The 23,650-nt window shown below is 40.0% G+C and overlaps 1 protein-coding gene across 6 annotated transcripts in view; it reads right to left on the bottom strand.

Annotated features, from left to right (window-relative positions):
* The window catches only part of ATE1 (arginyltransferase 1), a 168,575-nt gene extending 146,096 nt beyond the window's left edge, over positions 1-22,479 (bottom strand). The window contains exons 1-8 of one of the 6 annotated variants that reach the window (XM_060098710.1): positions 22,211-22,479; positions 19,504-19,567; positions 16,594-16,656; positions 12,060-12,163; positions 9,623-9,877; positions 4,317-4,546; positions 2,291-2,419; positions 1,242-1,370 (exon numbers count right to left, since the gene is read on the bottom strand). In XM_060098710.1, coding sequence (XP_059954693.1) covers positions 1,242-1,370; positions 2,291-2,419; positions 4,317-4,546; positions 9,623-9,877; positions 12,060-12,163; positions 16,594-16,656; positions 19,504-19,567; positions 22,211-22,295 — 1,059 coding nt within the window. In that variant the 5' untranslated portion in view covers positions 22,296-22,479. Of the gene's footprint in view, positions 1-1,241; positions 1,371-2,290; positions 2,420-4,316; positions 4,547-9,622; positions 9,878-12,059; positions 12,164-16,593; positions 16,657-19,503; positions 19,568-21,731; positions 21,895-22,210 lie in introns of those variants that run through there. The other 5 variants (XM_060098699.1, XM_060098746.1, XM_060098738.1 and 2 more) reach the window with 5 other exon arrangements.
* Positions 22,480-23,650: the final 1,171 nt, after the last annotated feature.

Genomic DNA, 23,650 nt, shown 5'->3' with positions numbered 1-23,650 from the left:
GAACCTCCCTAACCTCCAGTCCCACACTAAGGTGGCTTTCCTTACTAATCCAACAGCACTGGAACTGCTTACCCATCTGTCTCCCCAATTACGACTATGAACTTTCGCACTGAACTACGTCTGCAGGAATGGACTCCACAGAGGCCTGAAGCCCAAAAGGGGGTGAAGGGGTTCCCGGGAAAACATCAAACATATCAGGGTGTTTTGGCCCAACTATCCATACCTGGTAAGCAGGCAGGCACAAAGCCAGAATCTCAAGGGTAGTAGGAAAGAATAACGCTCAGAAAGGCATTAAGACCTCCTGGGAATATCAAAGGGAACTTCTTGCACCTTTCAGAATCCTCATCTGTAAATGCTACCACCCACAGCTATAGGTCTCAACGGGGAACTTATGGAAGCACTTCTCAAATCGGAATGTGCATATGAATCACCTGGAGACCTAGTTCAAAACGCAGATTGTGATTCAGTAGGTCTGAGGGGAGACATGAGAGTCTGCATTCCTGGTGACGCTGATGCTGTTGGTCTGCAGACCACACTTTACCGAGAAAGGCTCTGCGAGACCCAGAAGTCAGCATTCTCTCAGGGAACATGCAGCATTAACTCCTGCCTTATTATCATCTCTTTTAAGCTAACACATCTTATGTCATTAAAAAAAAACAAAAAATCAAAACTTCAATCCTTCTGCATCTGTTGGCATCTTTCTTCCAAAACACCACTGTCCAACTGTGGAAAGTATGCCATCTCTTATTCATCTAAATATCTCCAGCTGGAAAATACAGGCCCTCACTAAATGCATGTTAAATGATGCTCTATGTAACCTCAACACATTGAGTTTTTTCCCACATGCTTCTTGTTAAGATATATTTGTTTTATTGGTCCGTCTTTCCCATTTGATCATCAATTCCTTGAAGACAGAGACTCCTCCCTGTGTGCTGTGGCACAGTCTGGCACACAAAGAGCACTCAGTGACCTCTGCTGTCTTAGCCCAATGACTGATGTGTAAACACAATACACTCAGGTTCCTGGAGAGAACACTGAGTAAAAACATACCCTTTTTTCTGAGGGATTTAAAATGATCACATGTATAACTTGTTTTCACAGAAGTTCAGTAATACACAATGTAAGGATCATCAACTCTACTTAACAGATAAGAAAATGGAATAAGAAGGTTAGATACTGATATTATGCTTCTTCATAGACAACCTCATCAACATAGGAAAAAAACATTTAGCAAAAGGTACCTCGGTCTTCCCACATTCATCGGGCGGGTCCTGGTGTATGGCCATTTGGTACTTGACATATAAAGAAAATGACTGGCTGAAGGACGACTTGAACTCGGGGTCCTCCAAGGAGACAGGTACTAGCCTCACCTTCAGAGCAAGGAAGATACAAGCAAACGCTACTGAAACACCTCTGCCTGATGATATGCTTCTGAAGGTGAGGCTAGAGTAAGATCTCCGCAAATCCACTTCCAAAGCTCAGCGCTGGAATTTTTATAAAACGAATAAACCTTGGGACAGGTTGACTAGCACAGAGCCTGAAGCACGAACTGTGCACCAATATTCATGAAGAATTTAAACTCACAAGGGCCGGGACAATTTCTTTTTGTTTTTTTTTCTCTATCTGCCTGTTGTGGTTCTCTGCATACAGCAGAGTCAATATTGCTGCTCATGTTAACTGCTACGACCTGTGTCACCTCTACTTATATTAAGGGCTTTAAACTTTTTCCCCTTCCAGATTTTTCTTGGGTAATTTGATTTGTAAAATTATAAGTATATGAGGACTTCAGTGAAAACATTCTACTATCTTACTTTTCTAGTCCCACTCAGTTGTGTATGGGTAGTACATCAACGAAGAATAATTTAGTTGTTATCAACTTTCTCTACACATGACCTTTAAATGGAGATAAAGCATATTAACTGTGTTGTGCAAAGTACGCCTACCATAAATATAGTGGGGTGTTTTTTTACTTTTCTCTCATAAATATTTTAACTTAGAGATCGCCTTTTCACTAACTCTTAAATAAATGCATCTAAACATAGTGACTTTAAATAGAGATACTTCATTTTACTTTCCATTCTGAAATTATACATGAAAGGCTCTTAATATGGCATGAGGTAAAATCTGCACTTTCAGAATGTCCAATATTCCATGGTCCTATCTCTTTGCAGATACACTGCAAATTGAATATAAATTAAATGTACCACAAATAAACCAAGAATTCACACAGTGATATCAAATAGAGGGGAAAGTTGTGTTTGTACAGAAAAATTACACTTGGCCTGCTGACCTGGCTCACAGTTGGTTTATCAGGTGGGTCCTTGTGAACAACCATCTGGTAGCGTTTATAGACCTGGTAAGACTCCTGAAATGTGGCTTTGAACTGAGAACTTGGTGGAGATGATCTCACCACCCTCACCTTCAGAAGGAGTTAAAAAACAATGTTCATTAATTCATTTATTTATTCCATGGAATATGCATTAAGTTATTCCCACCCAAAAAAGCCCCAAAGTTCCAATACAAATATTAAAGCATGAACATATAATGGTAATATTTTAACATTAAAAATCAACCGGTTAGTAAGTAAAGAAAAAAAGTTATTTCTCCAAATTATAGACTCATTAAGAAGGCAGAGGATCCTGTCCAAATTCTAAGACTAAGCTCTTAGACTGACTGAATTATGCAAGACTGCCTCTATTGTAAACGAGTAGAATACTTCTGGCACTCAAGACACAGACACAAATAAATACTCTTTAATATTAGCTGTACACAACTCACCTTCAGTAAAACAATCCAAAAGACTGAAAATGTGAATATATTTTTTGGACACTCTTTCATGCATCATTAACTCTAAACTTACAACTTTTTTCTTTAAGTGTAAAAGACAACCCTCAAAGAGTGTTCCTATTTCATGGCATAGTTTAAAATGAAGACTCTAAGGTCAGATTCCCTTTACTCAAATCTTAAAGTCACCATTTTAGTCAAGTAAATAAATTAATTTCCCTGTGCCTTAGTTTCCTCGTATCTAAAATGAGGATGCATTAAAAGCAGTAATTGTACATAGTATTGGCTAACATTTATTTTAACGTTATTTACTAACCAGTTAAAATATGTTAGCAAAATAGAAGAGTAAAACACAAAATCAAATGTAATACAATAGACAGGTGTCATTGGAAACTTCTTGTTTCCAATTGGAAACTTCTTGTGCCACGAGAAGTAGTTGCTCTCATGAAAGAGTGACACCCAGGGGATAACAAAAATCTATCCATCCTGGATATCATTACATTAAAAAAGTAAAAGGTGCCTACTGAAGAACTGTTATATTAGGTGTGCCTGGTGCCCTGAATACATTACTATTTGATCAAAAGATAAAAACCTCTTGACAAACTATTTTAAGTATTCAATAGTGTGCTCCATTCTCCTTACAATTTGGGAAGGAGAAAGTCAATACCAAAACAGAGTAGCCAAGGAATTATAATAGTCAGAGTTGTTAACACTTATATCTGATAATAGATATTGTCCTAAGATTTAAACTGCACCGAAGTAACTGTTTAATATCAGGTTTTTCAGTGATAAGTGATGTCCTTAGATTATATTAAGCTGTAAATTCAAAGGCTGACCAGTTATTAATCAAGTAGGAGAATATAATAAAATCATTATGGCTAATGCTTTAGAAAAAAATTTTATAAATATACCAAACTAATACTGAAAAATCTAGACTTAACCTGGAATATAAATCAATTTGGGAAAAATAAGAGGAATACTCTTAAGACTAGGCATACTCACACTATGCCTAAATTGGTTTGGGGGGAATTAATGCGAGGATTATAGTAGTACATTTAGGACTGTTTAGTTAAGTCCTAACTGCTGGCTTGCATATGTAATACCATTTGCTGCCTTGATCAAGATCAGAATATTAGAATGGATGAAACAGTGATTTGCCTGCTGTGATCTATTCTCTTTCACTACCTAAACCAAAACTGCCAAAAATGAAATTTTAAAACAGTATTTCTTATTTTTCACTCTACTAAATTTCAATCAAGAGATACAAAAAGCCAGAGTACCTCAAATAATAACACACTAAAACTAGAATTTTCACAACTTTAGTAGCCAATTGCCTACTTTTTTAAATCTTAAAGAAAAAAAGGTTTTTCTCAAGTAACAATTAACTTAGTAAATATAAATGCCACTCCATCCCAATTCACTTTAATTTCCCATTATATAAACAGCAAAACATCAACTGTATGATCTCAAGTGAAAAAAAACAAAGTAGCTAACAAAAAAACAAACAAACAAAAAAACACCCTCCAAAGTACCTCAAACTTGTGTGATGCACTCTCTGGTAAAGATTCAAAAATTAAATCTTCAAGTGACTTGGGCTGGTTGGATTTAGCCTTTGGTGGGAACAAAGACGGTGGCTGACACTGAACCTGGATACCCTCCAGTTCTCCACCTGGGCTCTGCTGCATGAGTTTTAACCTTTTCCTTTCTTTCCGGATTTCCTTTGCTTTTCGACATGGAGGCTTACTCAAATCTGCCCCTTTGCCTAAAAAAGAATTTCAAAATATTAGACCAATCACTTTTGGCTCTAGAAATATTTTTTAAAGGTCTCAAAGGTTCCACAAAATCAGTACAAAGAGTTCCAACTGTTAGGTTAGCTTCGGGTAGGCGTTTCAGAGGCTCATGGTGTAGACCCCTACGTTGATCTTTAAATTCTACCTTCGAAGAAGAACTGCCAGAGAAAGTAAATAGTAACAGAAACTTTTCAGGCAGCTCTTATTGTTGAAACATTGTCTTTTACATATTCATCCACTTCTCTGCCTTTGCAGAAAGAACATCATCAAATACCTTCTGCTTCACGACACTGCTGTCTCCAGCCCATTTCTGAGGGACATTTCTCTGAAACCTAAGCATTTATCACTGGTGACAGAGATAAATGCTTAGGAACCAGGTGTAAATGAGGACTGATCCCAGAACATACTCTGGCAGGTTTTTTTTAATGAAAAAATATCCGGGCTTCCCTGGTGGCGCAGTGGTTGAGAGTCCACCTGCCAATGCAGGGAACACGGGTTCGTGCCCCGGTACGGGAAGATCCCACATGCCGCGGAGCAGCTGGGCCCGTGAGCCATGGCCGCTGAGCCTAAGCGTCCGGAGCCTGTGCTCCGCAACAGGAGAGGCCACGACAGTGAGAGGCCCGCGTACCGCAAAAAAAAAAAAAAAAAAAAAAAAAAAAAAATATCCTTGCTTAGTTCAAGATATTTGTGTCCTTCTCTATCTAACTGAGGGGGTCTCATTAGTTTGGCTCCAATTAGAGTTTTGTTTTAATTAGAAGAGAAAATATCAAACTGATAATCCTTTAGAATATAACAATTTTTACTATTATAAACCATAAATTTTAGTGAGTACGCTTTAATCTAGGAAGTTGTTTTCAAGGAATCTATCCCAAGAAAATCATAAGGGATAGAGGCAAATAATGAACACAAATGAAAACCTCAAAGTAATCTAAATGCTCAATTATAGAATTACACAATTTTTAAAATAAGCAACAGAATATCAAACAGCCATTTTAAATGCTGTAGAAATTTTAGGGGATTTATCATTATTCAATGTTAAAACATGGGCTTCCCTGGTGGCACAGTGGTTAAGAATCCACCTGCCAATGCAGGGGACACGGGTTCCAGCCCTGGCCTGGGAAGGTCCCACATGCCACAGAGCAACTAAGCCCGTGCGCCACAACTACTGAGCCTGCGCTCTAGAGCCCACGAGCCACAACTACTGAAGCCCACGTGCCTAGTGCCGGTGCTCCGCAACAAGAGAAGCCACCGCAATAAGAAGCCCGTGCACCGCAACGAAGAGTAGCCCCCACTCGCCGCAACTAGAGAAAGCCACGCACAGCAAGAGAGAACCAAAGCAGCCAAAAGTAAATAAATAAAATAAATTTATTAAAAAAAACATTATGTATAAATATATATAATTAAAATACTTAGGAAACAACCTGGAAAGAAATATATCACCATATTAACAGTCATTTTACTTGGGTTTAGAAATTTTAAAAAAGGACTTTCCTCCTTTTTTTTTGTAGTGTTCTCTTTTCTCCAATTTTTCTAACACTAAACATAACTTTGTAATTTTTTTAAAAGCCACTAATTAAATAAAGAAAAACGCTTTTTAAAAAATTTAGGATCCTGAAACAGTATTCACAAATCATATAAAAGTCAATTTTACAGAGAAGAAAATTAAGATGTAGAGTGTTAAGGGACTTGTCAGAGACCAAGACCTGGTCAAAAGAAACAAATTTGATGAGAAAACAGTGATAGTGAGACCATATTATAATACAACTTCACTACATGTTATCCAACTAAAAACAAAATTTACCTATTAAAAAAAAACTAATAAACCAGTAACAAAAAACTAATTCCATAATTAGCCATCACTGTGTTGCCTTAGAGAATTAATTTTCTTTGGCCAGGGAATGCGTCTTTTCTCAAATTTGTCCTGAGAGGCACAACAGCCTACTGGTCGAGAGCACATACGCTGACATGGGCTACCTGAGGTGAGCTCTGTCACACCTGGCTAGATGACCCTGGGCAAGTTTCTTTGTCTGTACAAGAAAGATAATAACCAGTCCTAACGGTGGAGTTCCTAAGGATTAAAATGTGTTAATGCATGTGCAGCTCATAAAACTGTATCCACTGTTCAATTAAGGGTCATCTATTTTTTGGTACAGATTAACCTATTTGCAGGGCAGGAATAGAGACACAGACGTAGAGAACAGACATGTGGACACAGTGGGGGGAAGGGGAGGGTGGGACGAATTGGGAGATTAGGATTGACATATATACACTACCATGCGTAAAACAGATATCGGGAACATGCTATAATGCACAGGAAGCTCAGCTCGGTGCTCTGTGATGACCTAGATGGGTGGAATGGTGCGTGGAGTGGGAGGGAGGTCCAAGAGGGAAGGGGATGTAGGTATACATATAGCTGATTCACTTCATTGCACAGCAAAAACTAACACAACATTGTAAAGCAATTACACTCCAATTTAAAAAATGGGTCATCTATTTTTATTAGCTATTATATGTATCACCAATACCTAAAACAATGTTTCATTTCACCTATCAACATCCCGTAAATAGTAATAAGGAAAAATACCTGCATTTTCTAACAGTTACTCAAAATTACATTCCTACCCAAGTTTTAAAATTATGAACAAATTATAAAACTATCTAGAGTGAACTGAGAAACAACTTTTCAGTATTTTAATGAAAGACCACCTATGTCATCTTTACACTAATTAATTCATTGGACTAAGCAATCCTTACCATGATTGTTTCACACGATATTTATGTACTGTCACACTGCAAACTGCAGTGGGCAGCAAATTAGGATTTCAGTTTATTTAGGGGATACAGATTTCCCCAAATCAATAAATTCCTTCAGCAGAATGAAAACAGATCATCAGTATAAAATCAGTACACCTGGGACTTCCCTGGTGGCACAGTGGTTAAGAATCCGCCTGCCAATGCAGGGGACACGGGTTTGATCCCTGGTCCGGGAATATCCCACATGCCGCGGAGCAACTAAGCCCATGCGCCACAACTACTGAGCCTGCACTCTAGAGCCCGCAAGCCACAACTACTGAAGCCCACGTGCCTAGAGCCCGTGCTCCGCAACAAGAGAAACCACCGCAATGAGATACCCACGCACCACAACAAAGAGTAGCCCCCACTCTCCACAACTAGAGAAACCCCGCGCAGCAATGAAGACCCAACGCAGCCAAAAATAAATAAATAAAATAAAAGTTAAAAAAAGAAAGACTGAAAAAAAAATTAGAAATTTAAATAACGGATATTCAGCAACATTAAGGAATTTTACTTAGGTGCAATAACAGTATTGTGAATGTTTTTTAAAGTACTTAGTTTTTAGAGATGCATTCTGAAATACAGCATGATACAATGTCTGGAATTTGCTTCAATACAATACTGGAAGAGTAAGAATGGCCATCATGTCAAAAACAAACAAACAAACAAACAAGCTCATAGAAAAAGGGATCAGACTGGATGAAGGCAAGTCAACAGGTATAAATTTCCAGCTGTAAGATAAATATCACTACCTGAGATGTAATGTACAACATGATAAATATAATGAACATGGCCGTATGCTATAGATGAAAGCTGTTCAGAGAATAAATCCTGAGTTCTCTTCATAAGAAAAAAAATTTTTTTCTATTTCTTTAATTTTGTACCCATCTGAGATGATGGATATTCACTAAACTTATTGTGAGAATCACTTCACGATGTAAGTCAGATCATTATGCCATACACCTTAAACTTATACAGTGCCGTATGTCAATTATAACTCACTAAAACTAGAAGAAAAAAAGAGTGGACATCATGAGTCAATAATTGTTTCAAATGAGGGGAGGGTACCTGGAAATCCATTACAATATTCAGTCTACATTTGTCTCCGAAATTCTCCAAAATGAAGGTTTTTCAAATTTTATAAACTATAAGTAATTTTTACAATAAAAAATAAAAATAGTAAAAAAACTGACCGACCCTAATGCCCAAGAGAGTAAGAGTTGAAAGAAATTATCTAAACCATTCAAAATATTTTATTGGACTATTCTTATCAATTAGGATATAATGTCGGACGAACAATTTAAACGCCATGAGATCTTTAGATTAAAAAAAAAACTATTCAGTAAAAACGCAAGTTTTCTGTGCTTTAACACATGTAACTTATAATTTAAACAAAAAAACTAAAATAATATTAAAAAATCTCTCCCTTGGATTATTTTGTATAAATAAATATAAGAACAAACTCAAGAACTGAAGCATAATAACTATGCAAATTGACATTTAATGAAATAATTTTGAAAGAGTCATACATACGTGCACACATATATATAATAAATCCATTTAACGCTGGATAAATTTTCTAATTTTCTAAGCCTAATTCTTTTATAAGTGATAATACAGAAAGAAGACTCACCTTATTAAAGGTGAGATTAAATATCAAAATGTGGAATTTTTTTTTTTTTTTGGCTGAGCAGCTTGCAGAATCTCAGTTCCCCAACCAGGGACTGAACCTGGGCCACGGCAATGAAAGCCTGGAATCCTAACCACTAGGCCTGCCAAGGAACTCCCTGGAAATTTTTCTTTTTAATCTGGAAGTTTTCAAACTAAAATTAATTTTGATTGCATAAAGAAATCTAATGATAAAGTGAAGAATTTCACAATGTCTATATTTCGGACATAATATCTAAAACTTTGTCTCATTTAACACTAAAAATTAAAATGTTTAGCACCATACCCTCTCACTGACAAAAATTTTATTCTCAAACCTCTAAGGCCTTAAGGTAGTAAAAAGAAATGGAACTCTTTTAAAATGTCTGTGTTAGGGGATAATAAGGCTATTATTTCAGGTTTTTTAAACAATTTGTTCACCTAAATCCAGGTAATAATAAGGTATATAAAACGGTGATCTATTTTACAGATTTCATGAGTAATTCACTTTTTTAGCTCATGAGAGCGCCCAGGGATTACAATGTCTCAAGCACAAAGAAAATCATTTAATACGACTTTAATATGGCCTGATAACAAACTTTCAATACCTGGCTGAGGAACTGTATGCACTTTTACTGAATGTGATGGTTCACCAGAGTCCAACTTCTCTTCCATATCTTGTGACTGGATTAATTCATTAGATTCTTCCCTCTTTGAGCTCTTTCCTTTCTCCTTCTCTTCACTCTTTAAGCTCTCTTTGAGGTCATCACTGAGCGTTTTAAGGTCACACTGTATATCCAATTTATTTATTAATGCAAAGTCACTGGCAACGGCATCCTCCATGGTGGGCTCCATGGGCTCATCTATAAATCAAAAGAGATCAAAGTCCATCAGCCAGGCCATTTGGCACAATCAAAATACACACAGGAAAAAAAAGCCCCCTTTTATCCAACGTGGCAGAGACGACTGCGTGTCCACCAGATCCATTCTCCCATCTTCCAAGGTCAGGGCTGCAGTTAAGACTGTGGCACCCTGGCAAGGGAGCGTGCCAGTCCCTTCACAAGGTGTAATCAAGCTCTCGCCAATGGAACAGAACCAAACTGACATGTTCAATTTTGCCTCACTTGTTTTAAAGGAAATTTGTAACCCTGAACTTCTACCCTTTCCCCTCCCCACTGGCTCGATCAGTAAAAACCAGAGCGACCTTGAAAATCACATGTCGAAGAGAATCCCAGAATGGTGGGGGGTGGGGGGGTGGGGAGCAGGGCTGCAGGCCGACCTGGAACACCCACACTGGACTGTTATGTGAGGAAAGAAACAGACTTCTATCATTTGTTAGTCGTTGAATTTTGGTGTCTCTTTGTTACAGCTGTTTAGTCTCTTACCCTAATGAGTACATCACTCCTATGAATTGGGTGCAGACATAAATAATTCAGAAGCGTACAACAAGTCAAATAAAAAACCAAATGTAAAAGCTACATAAAAAAACAGGCAATCGGGCTTCCCTGATGGCGCAGTGGTTGAACGTCCGCCTGCGGATGCAGGGGGCAGGGGTTCGTGCCCCGGTCCGGGAAGATCCCACATGCCGCAGAGCGGCTTGGCCCGTGAGTCATGGCCGCTGAGCCTGCGCGTCAGCCTGTGTTCCGCAACGGGAGAGGCCCCAACAGTGAGAGGCCCGCATACCGCAAAAAAAAAAAAAAAAAAAACAGGCAATCCTCAATTTACAAATGGACAGCATCCTCAAAACTTATCTAAGTATTAATTTTTGAAACTCAGAACATGATTCCCGGCTGCTGAAAAAAACTGCATAATGACTAACCATGAAAATCTGTTTAACCTTTAAGGTTATACACTGACAACACTAAACAGAGTTACACCAAAATCCTGATGTTTCCAATATGACCCAGAGCCTTCTGGCCTCTTTGTTGCCAAGTCTGCTCCAAGTTGTCCTGAATTCTGCTCTGTTAAGGACAGTGCATGAGGGCAAAGAACAACCTGTTTTGCTGGCCACTGTATCTCCAGTGCTTAAAAGAGGGACTAGAACATCGCAGGCATTCCAAACATACTTGGGGAATGAATTAACAAGCTAAGACAGGGGTGGGAGGCTCCCAGAGTTAGGCATTTCCTATGGCAGAAGTGAGAAAGAGCTCTAAGAATGGGTGGCATTCCCAATGCTTATGGTCATGTATTAGGTAGTACCTATAGGAAAACATTAAAAAAAAAAAAAAGGCAGCAAAAACACTGAAAAAGCAAAGTATCTGTAACCCAAGTTAATTAAATGTTACTAATGATCTTTTAGGAAATTCACTCACAATTCAGAATTCATCAGAAAATAAGAGACAACTTCAGGTAATATAATTTACTAAAAACCTTACTCAAACATGGAAACTCTGAGCTTCACTCAGCATTGTGATTACGCAATCTTGTGTGAGTTGCAGATAAGCATCTATTTCTCCAGAGACAATATCACTTTCTACTTACTTCATAAGGATATTATTAGGATCAAGTAAAATTAAGAGTTCTCGAAGAACTGTGAAAACTAAAATTTCAATAAACTCCAGGAAATCACATCTTTAAAATGGTCCTTTCGGGCTTCCCTGGTGGCGCAGTGATTGAGAGTCTGCCTGCCGATGCAGGGGACATGGGTTCGTGCCCCGGTCCGGGAAGATCCCATATGCCGCGGAGCAGCTGGGCCCGTGAGCCATGGCCGCTGAGCCTGTGCGTTCGGAGCCTGTGCTCCGCAACGGGAGAGATCACAACAGTGAGAGGCCCGCGTACCACAAAAAAAATAATAATAAATAAATAAAATGGTCCTTTCTTCTGCCCAAGCTAGACTTTTCCTGGAATATATTCCCCATATCCTTGATTTGGGGGCCAGTGGTAACAGTAACAGCAGTGCTAAGAGCAGTCATCATCATCAGAGTAACAGTAGTACCTGACTGTATTGGACCTCCTTCCCCTATCTAAGAAATGACTGAAAGTGAGAACCTTGGAAAGAAACATCTATTTAAGGTAAACAGTTTTTAGACCCCCATCTCATCTTACCCTGACAATTTCCTTTTGAAATTTCCCCTTTAGCCAGAAATTTCAACATTTTTTTCAAAACCTTCTTGTGAGATTTTGATGGCTGAAACTGTAAAGGTCGGCACCTAGGAAAGCAAAATAAATATTTAAAAAGTGAACTCAAACTGTGAAGAAATAAAATCAGTTCTGAATAATAGGACAGGGTTTAATGTAGCCTCTAATCCCACCCCAAATCTCACAAAAAAACAGTTAAAGGATTATAAAAAAAAGAAAAAGACATAAACCACTAGGAAAAAAAATAATGGGAAAAATGTTGGAAGCTAGAAAGCAGATGTACAAGTGATAACTGACTTAGCAGACCAAAGAAAAGTTGAATCCTAAGCCAAAACTGGGAAAAGCCAAAAAAATATCCAATTTTCTCTACATTACCCCTAAAAGTCTCAGGGATTGGCCATACCTGATACCCTGGGAGATAAGAGTGAAAATAGGAAGATTCCTTGAAAGTCTGTTCTGGAGGCGATTTATATATCTGATACTCTCCCCCACTCTGCACCTATGACTCTCTACACAACCCAGCAGAAAACTGCAAACTTTTCAGAAAAGGGAAAAATAAGGTCTCTTAGTCAAGGGATACAGGCACAGCTGAAAGGAATGGAAGTGTACTGCAAACAGTAAGCGTAAACGGAAGTATACATGCTGAATGTTGAGACCTCCAAGACCCAGTTCTCCAACCCAGCCCCAGAACATCAGTAGATGATACTTTCTTTCCAGAATGTGATCAGAACTAAAAATACTGACCTCAGAGATTCTCCCAAAGAACAGGCTAGCCAGATCACCCTACTTAAAGCCCACAGTAAACGAGACCCACCAGGGTACATAACATTTCCAATGGGACACTGGAAGGTTGGAATCACCAGACACTCGAGGAGGGCCTCTAAAACAAAGATAGGTGCCAAAAACCTGGAGAAAGTAACTTGGAGGATAGAGACATACAGTATATAGGAAGAAGCGAATCTCAAAAAATTTAAGAGTCCAAGAACAAAAATCCCTCTTAGAAGTAAAAATATAATAAGATATAAGAAGAAATTAAAAGTTAAATAGAAGACAGAAGACTTGGAAAATAAAGGTGAGGAAATCTCCCAAAAGACATGGAAAACTGAAGAGAAAAAAAAATTAGAGTACCAGTCTAAAAGTTCCAGTGTCTGAATAAAGACATTAGAGAAGAGAACGAAGTTAATGGAAAGGAGAGGATCAATAAAATAATACAAGAAAATTTCCCTGAACTGAAGGACATGATGGGAGGAGCCCCTAGATGAGAAGGGTCCCTCAAGTCCATATGCAATGAATGAGAACAGACTCACTGCCAAACTTACTATGAAACATCAGAACTCTGAAGACAAAAAAACTTCCAAAGAGAAAGAACATGTTTTGGACAAAGGAACAAGAATCAGAATGTCACTGGACTGCTCAACAGCAGTAAGACAACAATGGAGCAAAGCTTTCAAAATTCTAAAGGAAAATGATTTTCAATCTACACTTCTGTTCCTAGCTAAACTGTAAGTTAAGTTTGAGTAGTCAATGAAAACATTTTCAGACAGTCTCAAAAAATTTACCTCTTATGCACTTTTTCTCAAGAAGCTATTAGAAGACGTGCTTCACTAAAATGAAGGAATAATAAATACAAGAAAGAGGGTAGAAGAGATAAGATCCAAATCAAGACCCAAAGAGAATCCTCTAGATGACAGTAAAAAAGAGATCCTAGGATGACAGTGATGCATCAGGCATAGAGGCAACCTGTCCAGATCATAGCAGGTCAGAAGATTCCACAAGAGATTTTCATCAAGAAGATAAAAATGATAGAGTACCTGAAGCATCTAAACATACCAAGAGGAAATTTACACCTCTTAGGGAGCATTTTTAGATAAACTGGTAATAGGAACCTAGAAGACTACGCAAACAAAAATGGCAATAATCAACACCAGGAAAGTAAAAGCATGTGCAGGAAAGAGAAAGTAATCATGGACTACTACATGGCTGAGCTGTGAAGCTTACTTACACAGCCATAATGAGGTGACTACGTCTATCCACAATGATAATATTTCTAATTTGGGAAGTTTGGGATGAGGACAAATGGGAGCTTGAATGGGACAGGGGAAGAGGGGTGAAATAAAGTTAAATCCTCATCTTTCAAAGAGAGAAGCCCAGAGATAATGAACAAGACCAATTTTTTAAAAACCAAGTATTATAATTATATAAGCATGTCACTTAAAGATAGAGGTGAAAAACCAGAAGAATCAGTTAAATGATTTGAAAGTGACTGCACTGGGAAAACAGAAAATGAGACAGGCGGGAGGGTTTCAGAGGACTGCTATTTTGCAGAACAAGCTTTATAGAACTATTTGATTCTTTAAATTGTTAGCATATGCAATATTGATAAAAATTAAAATTAAAAAAAAAATTCATAGACGGGGAAGTTCATCCTCATTTTTACTCACATACTGGACAGGTCCTAGCAGCTGCCTAACAAGAAGCTAAGTTGTAGGCTAGACCACCTTGCCTTTACATAAGGCCTCACTGCAACTACTGTAGTAAACAATGTAAAATAACCAAAAGAATATGCAAAATGACTCCAGAAGATCAACATATAAAATAAAGTAGTATAAAGAATAACAATTAGGGACTTCCCTGGTGGTCCAGTGGTTAAGACTCTGTGCTCCCAATGCAGGGAGCCTGAGTTCGATCCCTGGTCAGGAAACTAGATCCCACATGCCACAACTAAAGATCCCGCCAGTACTCAGCAACGAAGATCCCGCATGCCGCAACTAAGACCCGGCACAGCCAAATAAATAAATAAATATGTTAAAAAAAAAAAAAAAAAAAAAAAAAAGCTTACACTCTTGTCTATATTGTTTAAAAAAAAAGCGCAACAATTCAGGAAATGTTTGATTCCATGTAAAATTATAAAATGCAAAAAGAAAGTCACATTTTATAATTACTTTCTCTTGCAATGTTAATTGAATCCCTTTTTTTTTTTTTTTTTTTTTTTTTGCCTTACGCGGGCCTCTCACTGTTGTGGCCTCTCCCGTTGCGGAGCACAGGCTCCGGACGCGCAGGCCCAGCGGCCATGGCTCACGGGCCCAGCCGCTCCGCGGCATGTGGGATCCTCCGGGACCAGGGCACGAACCCGTGTCCCCTGCATCGGCAGGCGGACTCTCAACCACTGCGCCACCAGGGAAGCCCTGAATCCCTTTTCATAAAGGCAACATACCTGGAATAGTGCTCTGTATGAGACAGGCACCCAGTAAATTATAAATGCTTTTATCTTTTTCTTTAACCAACTGAAATTGGCCTTTTCTGAATAGAGATTCTAAGGGTTCAGGCCAATCAATTTCAGACTTATTTCAACAAAATCCTAGCCATAATCCGATAATAAATTGTTACCGGAAGGAAAATGACTTCTGTCTTTGAAGACATCACCACTTCATAAACACTAAAGCTGAAAAAGCTACTCTGTCATTTTATACTAAATGAGATGCTGTCAGCAAACCAGACATCCATCTTTTCTCCTTATTGTACCAGTCCTTTGACCAATTACGTAAGAGAAAGGATTCTTAACCAGGAAGCAGTGAATTATTCAAGGTCAGTGATCACCCTAAAACTAATATGTTAGATGTTGCATTATTTTTGTCTATACAGCTCCCTGTTTTGTTTTGCTGCAGAGAGGATCTGCAACCGTCAAATTCTCAAAACAGTCTATAACCCCAAAACAAGTTAAGAGTAATTAAGGGGGAAAAAAAAAAAAAGAGTAATTAAGGGAGACAGCTGTGGGGAACCTGCCAAGCATGATGGACACAACTGTGTTTGCTTTTTTATCTAGAGTATACATACACATTGAAACTGCAGACATATGCTTCACAATGTTAACGTACCTTCCCTATTTTCTACCAGAAGAGGGGAAGAGGGAGGGGAGGGGGAGGACCTTCATAATCAGAGAAGGGAAAAATCCTCCCATGTTAGGGCGGAGTAAGGGGGGCACAGGGGAAACACAAGATATTAGGAAAAATCAAGCAAACACTCTGTAGGAAAACAGATTTTTGTTCGAGTTTTCCAGTGAAGAAAAGTAGACTCTGAATAGACGCAGATTAAGTGTCAGCCCTCCTCCCCCTTATATAGGATCCTGTGGCATTGCCTGAATGAAACCAGTGTCAAGTAACACACTAGAGAACTGCAAAGCCATAAGCTAAAGTGATAAAAATTTGATAACTAAAACTAATTTAAGTATTTGTCAATATTCTCCCAATATTTCATGTGTTATTGACTAGATTGCTAAATAGTGCATTCTTTATACCAAATTTATATCTAAACCAAACAGTATTATTAAAAGCTATTGATCGGCACATGAATATAGTACGAGTATGTAGAAAAAAACTTTTTTGCTTTTCTTTATGAAAAATATCTACCTAGACAGAAATAGACACTTTAAAAAGCAAGATTCTACTAAAAAATTATACACAATCTTCATATTAATAGAATATATATTAATCGAAATTCTTACCTTATTGTGTACTGAGGACAACATGTTTGATTCATGACAGGTTTGTACACATATTTCCCACTTCTAAAATTATAAAATAGTTTTGTTAAGTTTGTACACATTTCTCATATGTAGCAAAGTAGATTAGTACAGGAGTACAAAATTAATTAGGGTAAAAATCTAATCAACAGTGTAAAAACATTTAGGTTTAGTTACTTTTCATAAGCTAAATGATCTTGCAACGTGGGTATACCAAGGACCAGAGTCCAGGTTTTTCTTTTCTGAACGTACTCCACGGTTAATCACCTCAATTACCCTCTCATCTGCATCTGCAGTCCCTTCCATGACTCCATCTACCACCCACCCTCAATAGCAAAAGGGCAGTCAGAGAAAACTGCCCAGGATGCTGTGGGACTGATGTGTGCTGCTGCCTATGACATCCACACTTGGGGGCTCCATGGGCACCAGCACGATGAACCCCCAAACCAATCTAATCCTTTCCATGCCTTCTGGATCTCAGTTAATGCAAAGTCATAAACTTACGAGCCGAATTTTGTCCAGATTTAAATGTGCCCTAATCCAATCTGACTGGTATCCTTATCAGAAAAGGAAATTGGACATAAAAAGGAACAATAAACAAAACACCAGGGATGCACACACAAAGAGAAAACAAAACACTAGGGATGCACACACAAAGAGAAAGGACCATGTGAGGACACAAGAAGGCAGCCAGGTGCAAACCAAGGAGAGAGGCCTACAGGAAAAACCAAAGCTGCAGAGACCTGGATTTTGGACTTCCGGCCTCCAGAACTGTGAGGAAATAAATCTCTCTTGCTCAAGCTGCCCAACCTGTGGTATTTTGTCATGGCAGCTCTAGCAAACACACATGAATTCAGTTCCCGAGCCGAAAACCTGGGAGTCCTCCTAGACTCTTCCCTCTAATGCACCTCCATATCCTGCCAGCAAGCCATCTACTTCCAAAATGTCTCAGAAATGTGTCTTATGATCCATCCGATCCATCTCCTGATATACAGTCACTGCTACTGACCACGACGACAACGGTCCTCACCATCTCACATACAGACACCGCAGTAATCTCTGGAACTAATGTTCCTGCCTTCAGAATCACCCGCTCAAACACCTCTCTGCTCTCTGAATGATCATTTCCAAATCCCAAATTCCATCCCTTTTCTCTCTGACATAAAAGCCTTCAATAGCTCCCCTCTACTGTTAAAAAAAAACCCACAAAATCTCCTTATCATGGCACACGAAGTCTTTCAACATCTGACCTGTATCTATCTACATTTTGGGCCTCATTATTATGTTTAAGGAAAGCTGTGAAGTTTCATTTACTGTGCTCAATCCCATGACTTCTGGGGAGTATTGGCACAGGGCACTTAATACTGCTCATACTTATGTAAAGAAACTTACCTAATAGTTATTCTAAAATCATCTACATAAAAAGAGCTGCCAAAAAAACTCAGCTATCAAAGGCAATGTGTGGACCTTAAGGGAATCCTGATTCAAATAAACCAACTATAAAAAAAATTTTTTTGAGACGAGCAGAAAATCTAATCAAAACTAGGTAACTGGCGACATCAAATAATTATTATTAAATTTGGAAAGTATGGTAATGCTATTGTGGAGACGTTAAGAAAGAAAATCCTTCTTAGAAACACATACTTAATACAGGTATAATGACATGATATCTGCAATTTGGTTTAAATAACTTTGTGGGAGGAGGGGAAGGGGGTAGTGTCTTATTCTGCTGGAGCTGCTATAACAAAATGCCACAGAGGGGACTTCCCTGGTGGTCCAGTGGTTAAGACTTCGTTTTCCAATGCAGGGGGTGTGGGTTTGATCCCTGGTCAGGGAGCTAAGATCCCACATGCCTTAGGGCCAAAAAAACAAAACACTAAACAAGAGCAATATTGTAACAAATTCAATAAAGACTTTAAAAAATGCCATAGACTGAGTGGCTTATAAACAACAGAAATTTATTCCTCGTAGTTTTGGAGGCTGGGAAGTCCAAGATCAAGGTGCCAGCAGATTTAATGTAGGGTGAAGACAAGCTTCCTGGTTCATCTTTTCTGTGTCCTCACATAGCATAAGGGGCAAGGGAGCTCTCTGTGGCCTCTTTTATAAGGGCACTAGAATCCCATTCATAATCCCATCCATCGTCATGACCTAATCACCTCCCAAAGGCCCTACCTCCAAATACCATAAACTGGGAGTTAGGATTTAACATATGAACTTTGGGGACAGGACACCAACGTTCAGTCCATTGAAAGGAGCAAGGAAAACTGATGAAACAAGATTGGCAAAATGTTAACAACTGTTGAAGCTTGGTGATAGGTATGTGAGGTTCATTATAACGTTCTCTCTACATGTGTGAAATTTTCCTAATAAACACCCTTAAAAGGAGAAAAAAATCTCTACACACAAAATATAATAAAAATTTTCTTAAACCTCTTTCCAACAACAAGAAAACATTTTAAAGGCAAATAATATTTTTCAATTATAAGAAGAACCTGAGTAATTTCAGAAGTATCTTTGGGACTTCCCTGGTGGCACAGTGGTTAAGAATCCACCTGCCAAGGAAGGGGACACAGGTTCGAGCCCTGGTCTGGGAAGATCTCACATGCCGCGGAGCAACTAAGTCCGTGAGCCACAACTACTGAGCCTGTGCTCTAGAGCCCGCGAGCCACAACTACTGAAGCCCGCGCACCTAGAGCCCATGCTCCGCAACAAGAGAAGCCACAGCAAGGAGAAGCCCGCACACTGCAACGAAGATTAGATCCCGCTCACTGCAACTAGAGAAAGCCTGTGTGCGGCAATGAAGACCCAACACAGCCATGAACGAATGAATCAATGAATAAATAAATAAATATTTTTTATAAAAAGAAGTATCTTTGTATTAAGGACCTTTACCTTCGCCATCCTCGGTCTATGAGATCCTGATAATCCTGTACAGTCATGGAATGTGCCCACATGCCTAAAAAATAAGTGCCATGTTAATTACAGCCGGTGGAACTTTTTACTTTTTTAAATCCAAAGCATTATCTTTAAAATATGAAAACTGAAGCAAAAAAAAAAATCCAGCTCATATTGGAGAAATGAAAGTCTGCACATACTTCATACTTGACACAACACAAATGAAATACATGATGTATTTATCTTAAGTTTAAAAATTAAGCACACAAAGTGATCACAAGCAATTCAGGATTAGTCAACAGTCTCTATGGCATCGTAAATTTAGGTCTTCACTGCAATCAAATTACATCACATCTTTAAGTCATAATATCCCCAATAATTTAATAACCTGGTCTCTTTAGAAGAATTAGAAAGCAAATGTTTTCTTGTGCATATAAATTCTCCTGATTTTTATTTGTTTACACCATAGTCTTACACACTGGACAAAAGTATACATACAGCAATATTCCTTTTAAGTATAAAAACTGAAAGTAATCCAAATGCCGAGGAACAGAAAATTGATTACAGGGACTATGATGTTATCAATATAATGAAATAATTATGCAACCATGAAAAAAATGAAGACTATGAGAAAACAATGAATTAATGGTAAAGAAAAGTGAATTTTATTCTTGTAAACAGTAAACTGCATCAGCAGTATGTAAAGATAAAGATAGGCTTGATCGAGCAGGGCGTAGTGAGAAAAGCACAGGCATGTGTACAACAGAAATGTCCAGAAGCCTGGTGGGCACTCATTAACACCCAGTTACTCATGAGGTTCAATTTCCTCATCTGTAAAATAGGTATACTAAAACCTACCTACCCAATAGGTGGGGTGCCCTATAGTAAAGATTATTATTAAAATCGAGATGACAGAAATTTACAGTTATCTAAGTGAAAAGGTTGAAAGTAGGTTTTTTCCACAGAATTTAGAGAACATCTATATTAATCGATTTTCTCTTACTAAAATTACTAGAAAAATAATTAAGGACCTAATATTAATTTGACATGTTTAATATAAAGTATTTGTTACATAGATATTATAATCACAATACTAAAATTCTGAAAGAGAGAAGGGAAAAATCTCTAATACCCTAAGGCAACCACTGTCACCATTTGGGTTTTTTTCCTCCCAGAGCTGTAACCATATCACATATGTTATTTGCATACTGCTTATGTTCTCCGTTTAACCCAAGACTCTGTTTTTTCACGTTAACTCATCTTCATCACCGTCACTAATGACTGCGTTATACTACACTCTACCCCCGCTCACCCACAAGATGCACCTAATAAACACTTCTAATTAACGAGTAAACGGACACACCATAATCGCCCAAATCATTCCCCTACGGTAGGACATACATTTTTTTTAATACGAAACCACCCCAATTTACATCTTCATAGACATCCCATTTTCCACAATGCTAGATTATTCTTTAAAATAAGTGTCTACTTTTGCCAAAGCACGACACGGCAGGAAATAAACATGATGTTCCGTTTACAAACAAGAAATCTTCCGAAAGAAAACTGAATCATGGCGGGGAAGGGTACTGTAGGCTGGCTTTGTCGTCGTCATCGAGGTGGGTGGAGAAATGACACGGCACCCAAGCACCTGGTAAAATTTTCAAGCACCTCGGCCAACAGGGCCCCTCGCCAGCAGCGACTACGGTCACTAGTTTCTTCTATATTCTTCCAGAGACATTTTATCCACGGATGCCCGCGCTCGTGTGTTTTCCACACACACCGTTTTCTACACCAACAGCACCACCCGACACTCACTGACCTGCACCCCACGTTTTTCCCTGACCCTCGGGGACACCCTCACAGCAGCATCAGCACTTACAGGTCAGCCCCCGTAACCGACCACGCCACAGCGCTCCCCAACCGTCTCCTACTGATGATGGACACCTGTTTCCACACTTGGCTACTGCAAGACAATCATTATTTCGCACATCCGAGCACCTGTGCGAAGAATGAGCACCTAGAAGCCTCCCTGCTCAATCAAAGGTGAGGTCCGTTTTTAATTCCGAAAGCCACTGCGCTCAGGGGGAGCCGCGTTCCGCACTCGCTCCACGAGACAGCAGCTGGGCAGGGGCTGGGCGCGTCCCTGCAGCCAGTCGGCCCGGCCCACCGCCGAGCCACGAGGCCGCGGCGCCTTTCCCCGCCCGCCAGCCCGGCCCGCTCACCATTGGAACGACTGCCCGACTCGTTCTTGCAATAGCCGCAGCGGTAGAAATCCTGGCCCTCGAAATATTCCACAATGCTGGGCGAAAGCGCGGCCGAGGAAGCCATGGCCCCGGCCCTCCACACGGTACGCGGCCCAGCCCAAAGCCGCCGCCACCCCACAGTGCACCGCGCCGCCCGGGCGCCCACAGCCCGGCCCTCGCCCGAACCCCTCCGCGCTGACGCCGCCCGCGCCATCTTAACCTAGGGCAGCCTTCCGCTATTTCCGCTCCTTCTCCGACAGGGACCACCATCTTCGGTGAGGATAAGACCAAGAAACAGAACGTGAAGGACAACGGTCTGGGAAGAAACGAGTGGGAAAGGGAAGCGGGAGTTGGGGAGCAGGGCCTGGGTGTTCCCTCGCGAGGGCCCGGACGCGGCGGGCGGTGCGGGGGTTTGGACGTAAGGCGGCCGCACCAGCTCCATCGACCGGACCACTCACCGCAGGACGCCTTGCCCTCCTCGGAGTCGCAGTAGCCGCAGTAGTAGCCGGCCTTGAGTCCCTTGTACTCCACCACCGAGGCCATGGCTGCCGCCAGGTCCACGCAAGCCAACCACGCCTCTCGGCGCCCCGGGGCCGACCTCTGCGGAGCGCTGGGGTCCGCGGCGGGGAGGAGTGGAGAGCGAGGCCCGCGCCGCGATGCGTCGCAGCGCCGGGGGGCCCGGTCGTTATTGGGTCCGGGGGCCTCCCTGGATTAGCGTGGATCGTAGTCACGCGCTCTGGCGCCGAGTTCGAGCCAACCCGTTGCGTTACTCCATCGCCAATCCTTCCCACAACTGCGCGTTGATAGCCCTAATTTACAGATAAGGAGACTGAGGCACAGAACTTGTGATCACCCTGTTTTTAGATGCTGCAGGTCTCAGTTCAAAAGTTACCATTTCAGGCCGTTCTAGCCAATTCTAGCTTCTTCCAAACCAGCAAGCACTCAAATGTCCCGTAGGTTCGAGTACACATGCAGGCATTCTGTGGATGGCAGGGTAAGTGAATTGAACACTTCACTCTTTTAAAGGAAACAAGTGTCAGAGCCAGTTGCTGCCTTGTGCCTAGTGCCACCATATCTTAGGACTTTTTTTTTTTTTGAATTTTATTTTTTTTATACAGCAGGTTCTTGTTATCCGTTTTATACATATTTGTGTATATATGTCCATCCCAATCTCCCAATTCATCCCACTGTCACCCCACCTCCCGCGACTTTCCTAACTTTTAAAGAGAAACTAGAAATCAGATTTTTTTTAGTGGTTTTTAAATGTTACTTTATTTATTTATTTATTTATTTATTTATTTATTTTTGCGGTATGCGGGCCTCTCACTGTTGTGGCCTCTCCCGTTGCGGAGCACAGGCTCCGGACGCGCAGGCTCAGCGGCCATGGCTCACGGGCCCAGTCGCTCCGCGGCATGTGGGATTTCCCCGGACTGGGGCACAAACCTGTGTCCCCTGCATCGGCAGGCGGACTCTCAACCACTGCGCCACCAGGGAAGCCCCTTAAATGTTACTTTAAAAGAACTTTTTTTAACTGTACAGGCCAAACAACATTTATATAGGCTGAATTCAGCACATGAGCCTCCAATTTGCAACCACTATTTTAAAGGGGATTTCTTAAAGACTAACAGTCCTGGAGCAAAGTATAAAAATGAGTAAGTACTTCCAACAAGGTAATATTCCTTATTCTTTAATTCTGTATGCACAGATAATTTAAGCCTGTCTGTCCTTATATTTTTTCCTTTTTTTCCCATCAACAATAAAGCTGATTATCTTTTTATGTTTAAAAAAGTGAAATCATGTAACTTGGAGAAGCAGGTAAACTTTTGAAGTCAGTTTCAACATTCTTGACCCCAAGGTCCACTATGCTGGATATGTGCCTATTTAAGAGGTTTCTTGGT

The sequence above is a fragment of the Mesoplodon densirostris genome, chromosome 1 (genome assembly GCF_025265405.1).
Source record: "Mesoplodon densirostris isolate mMesDen1 chromosome 1, mMesDen1 primary haplotype, whole genome shotgun sequence".
Lineage (NCBI taxonomy): Eukaryota > Metazoa > Chordata > Mammalia > Artiodactyla > Ziphiidae > Mesoplodon > Mesoplodon densirostris.
This window is presented reverse-complemented; position numbering and strand designations above follow the sequence as displayed.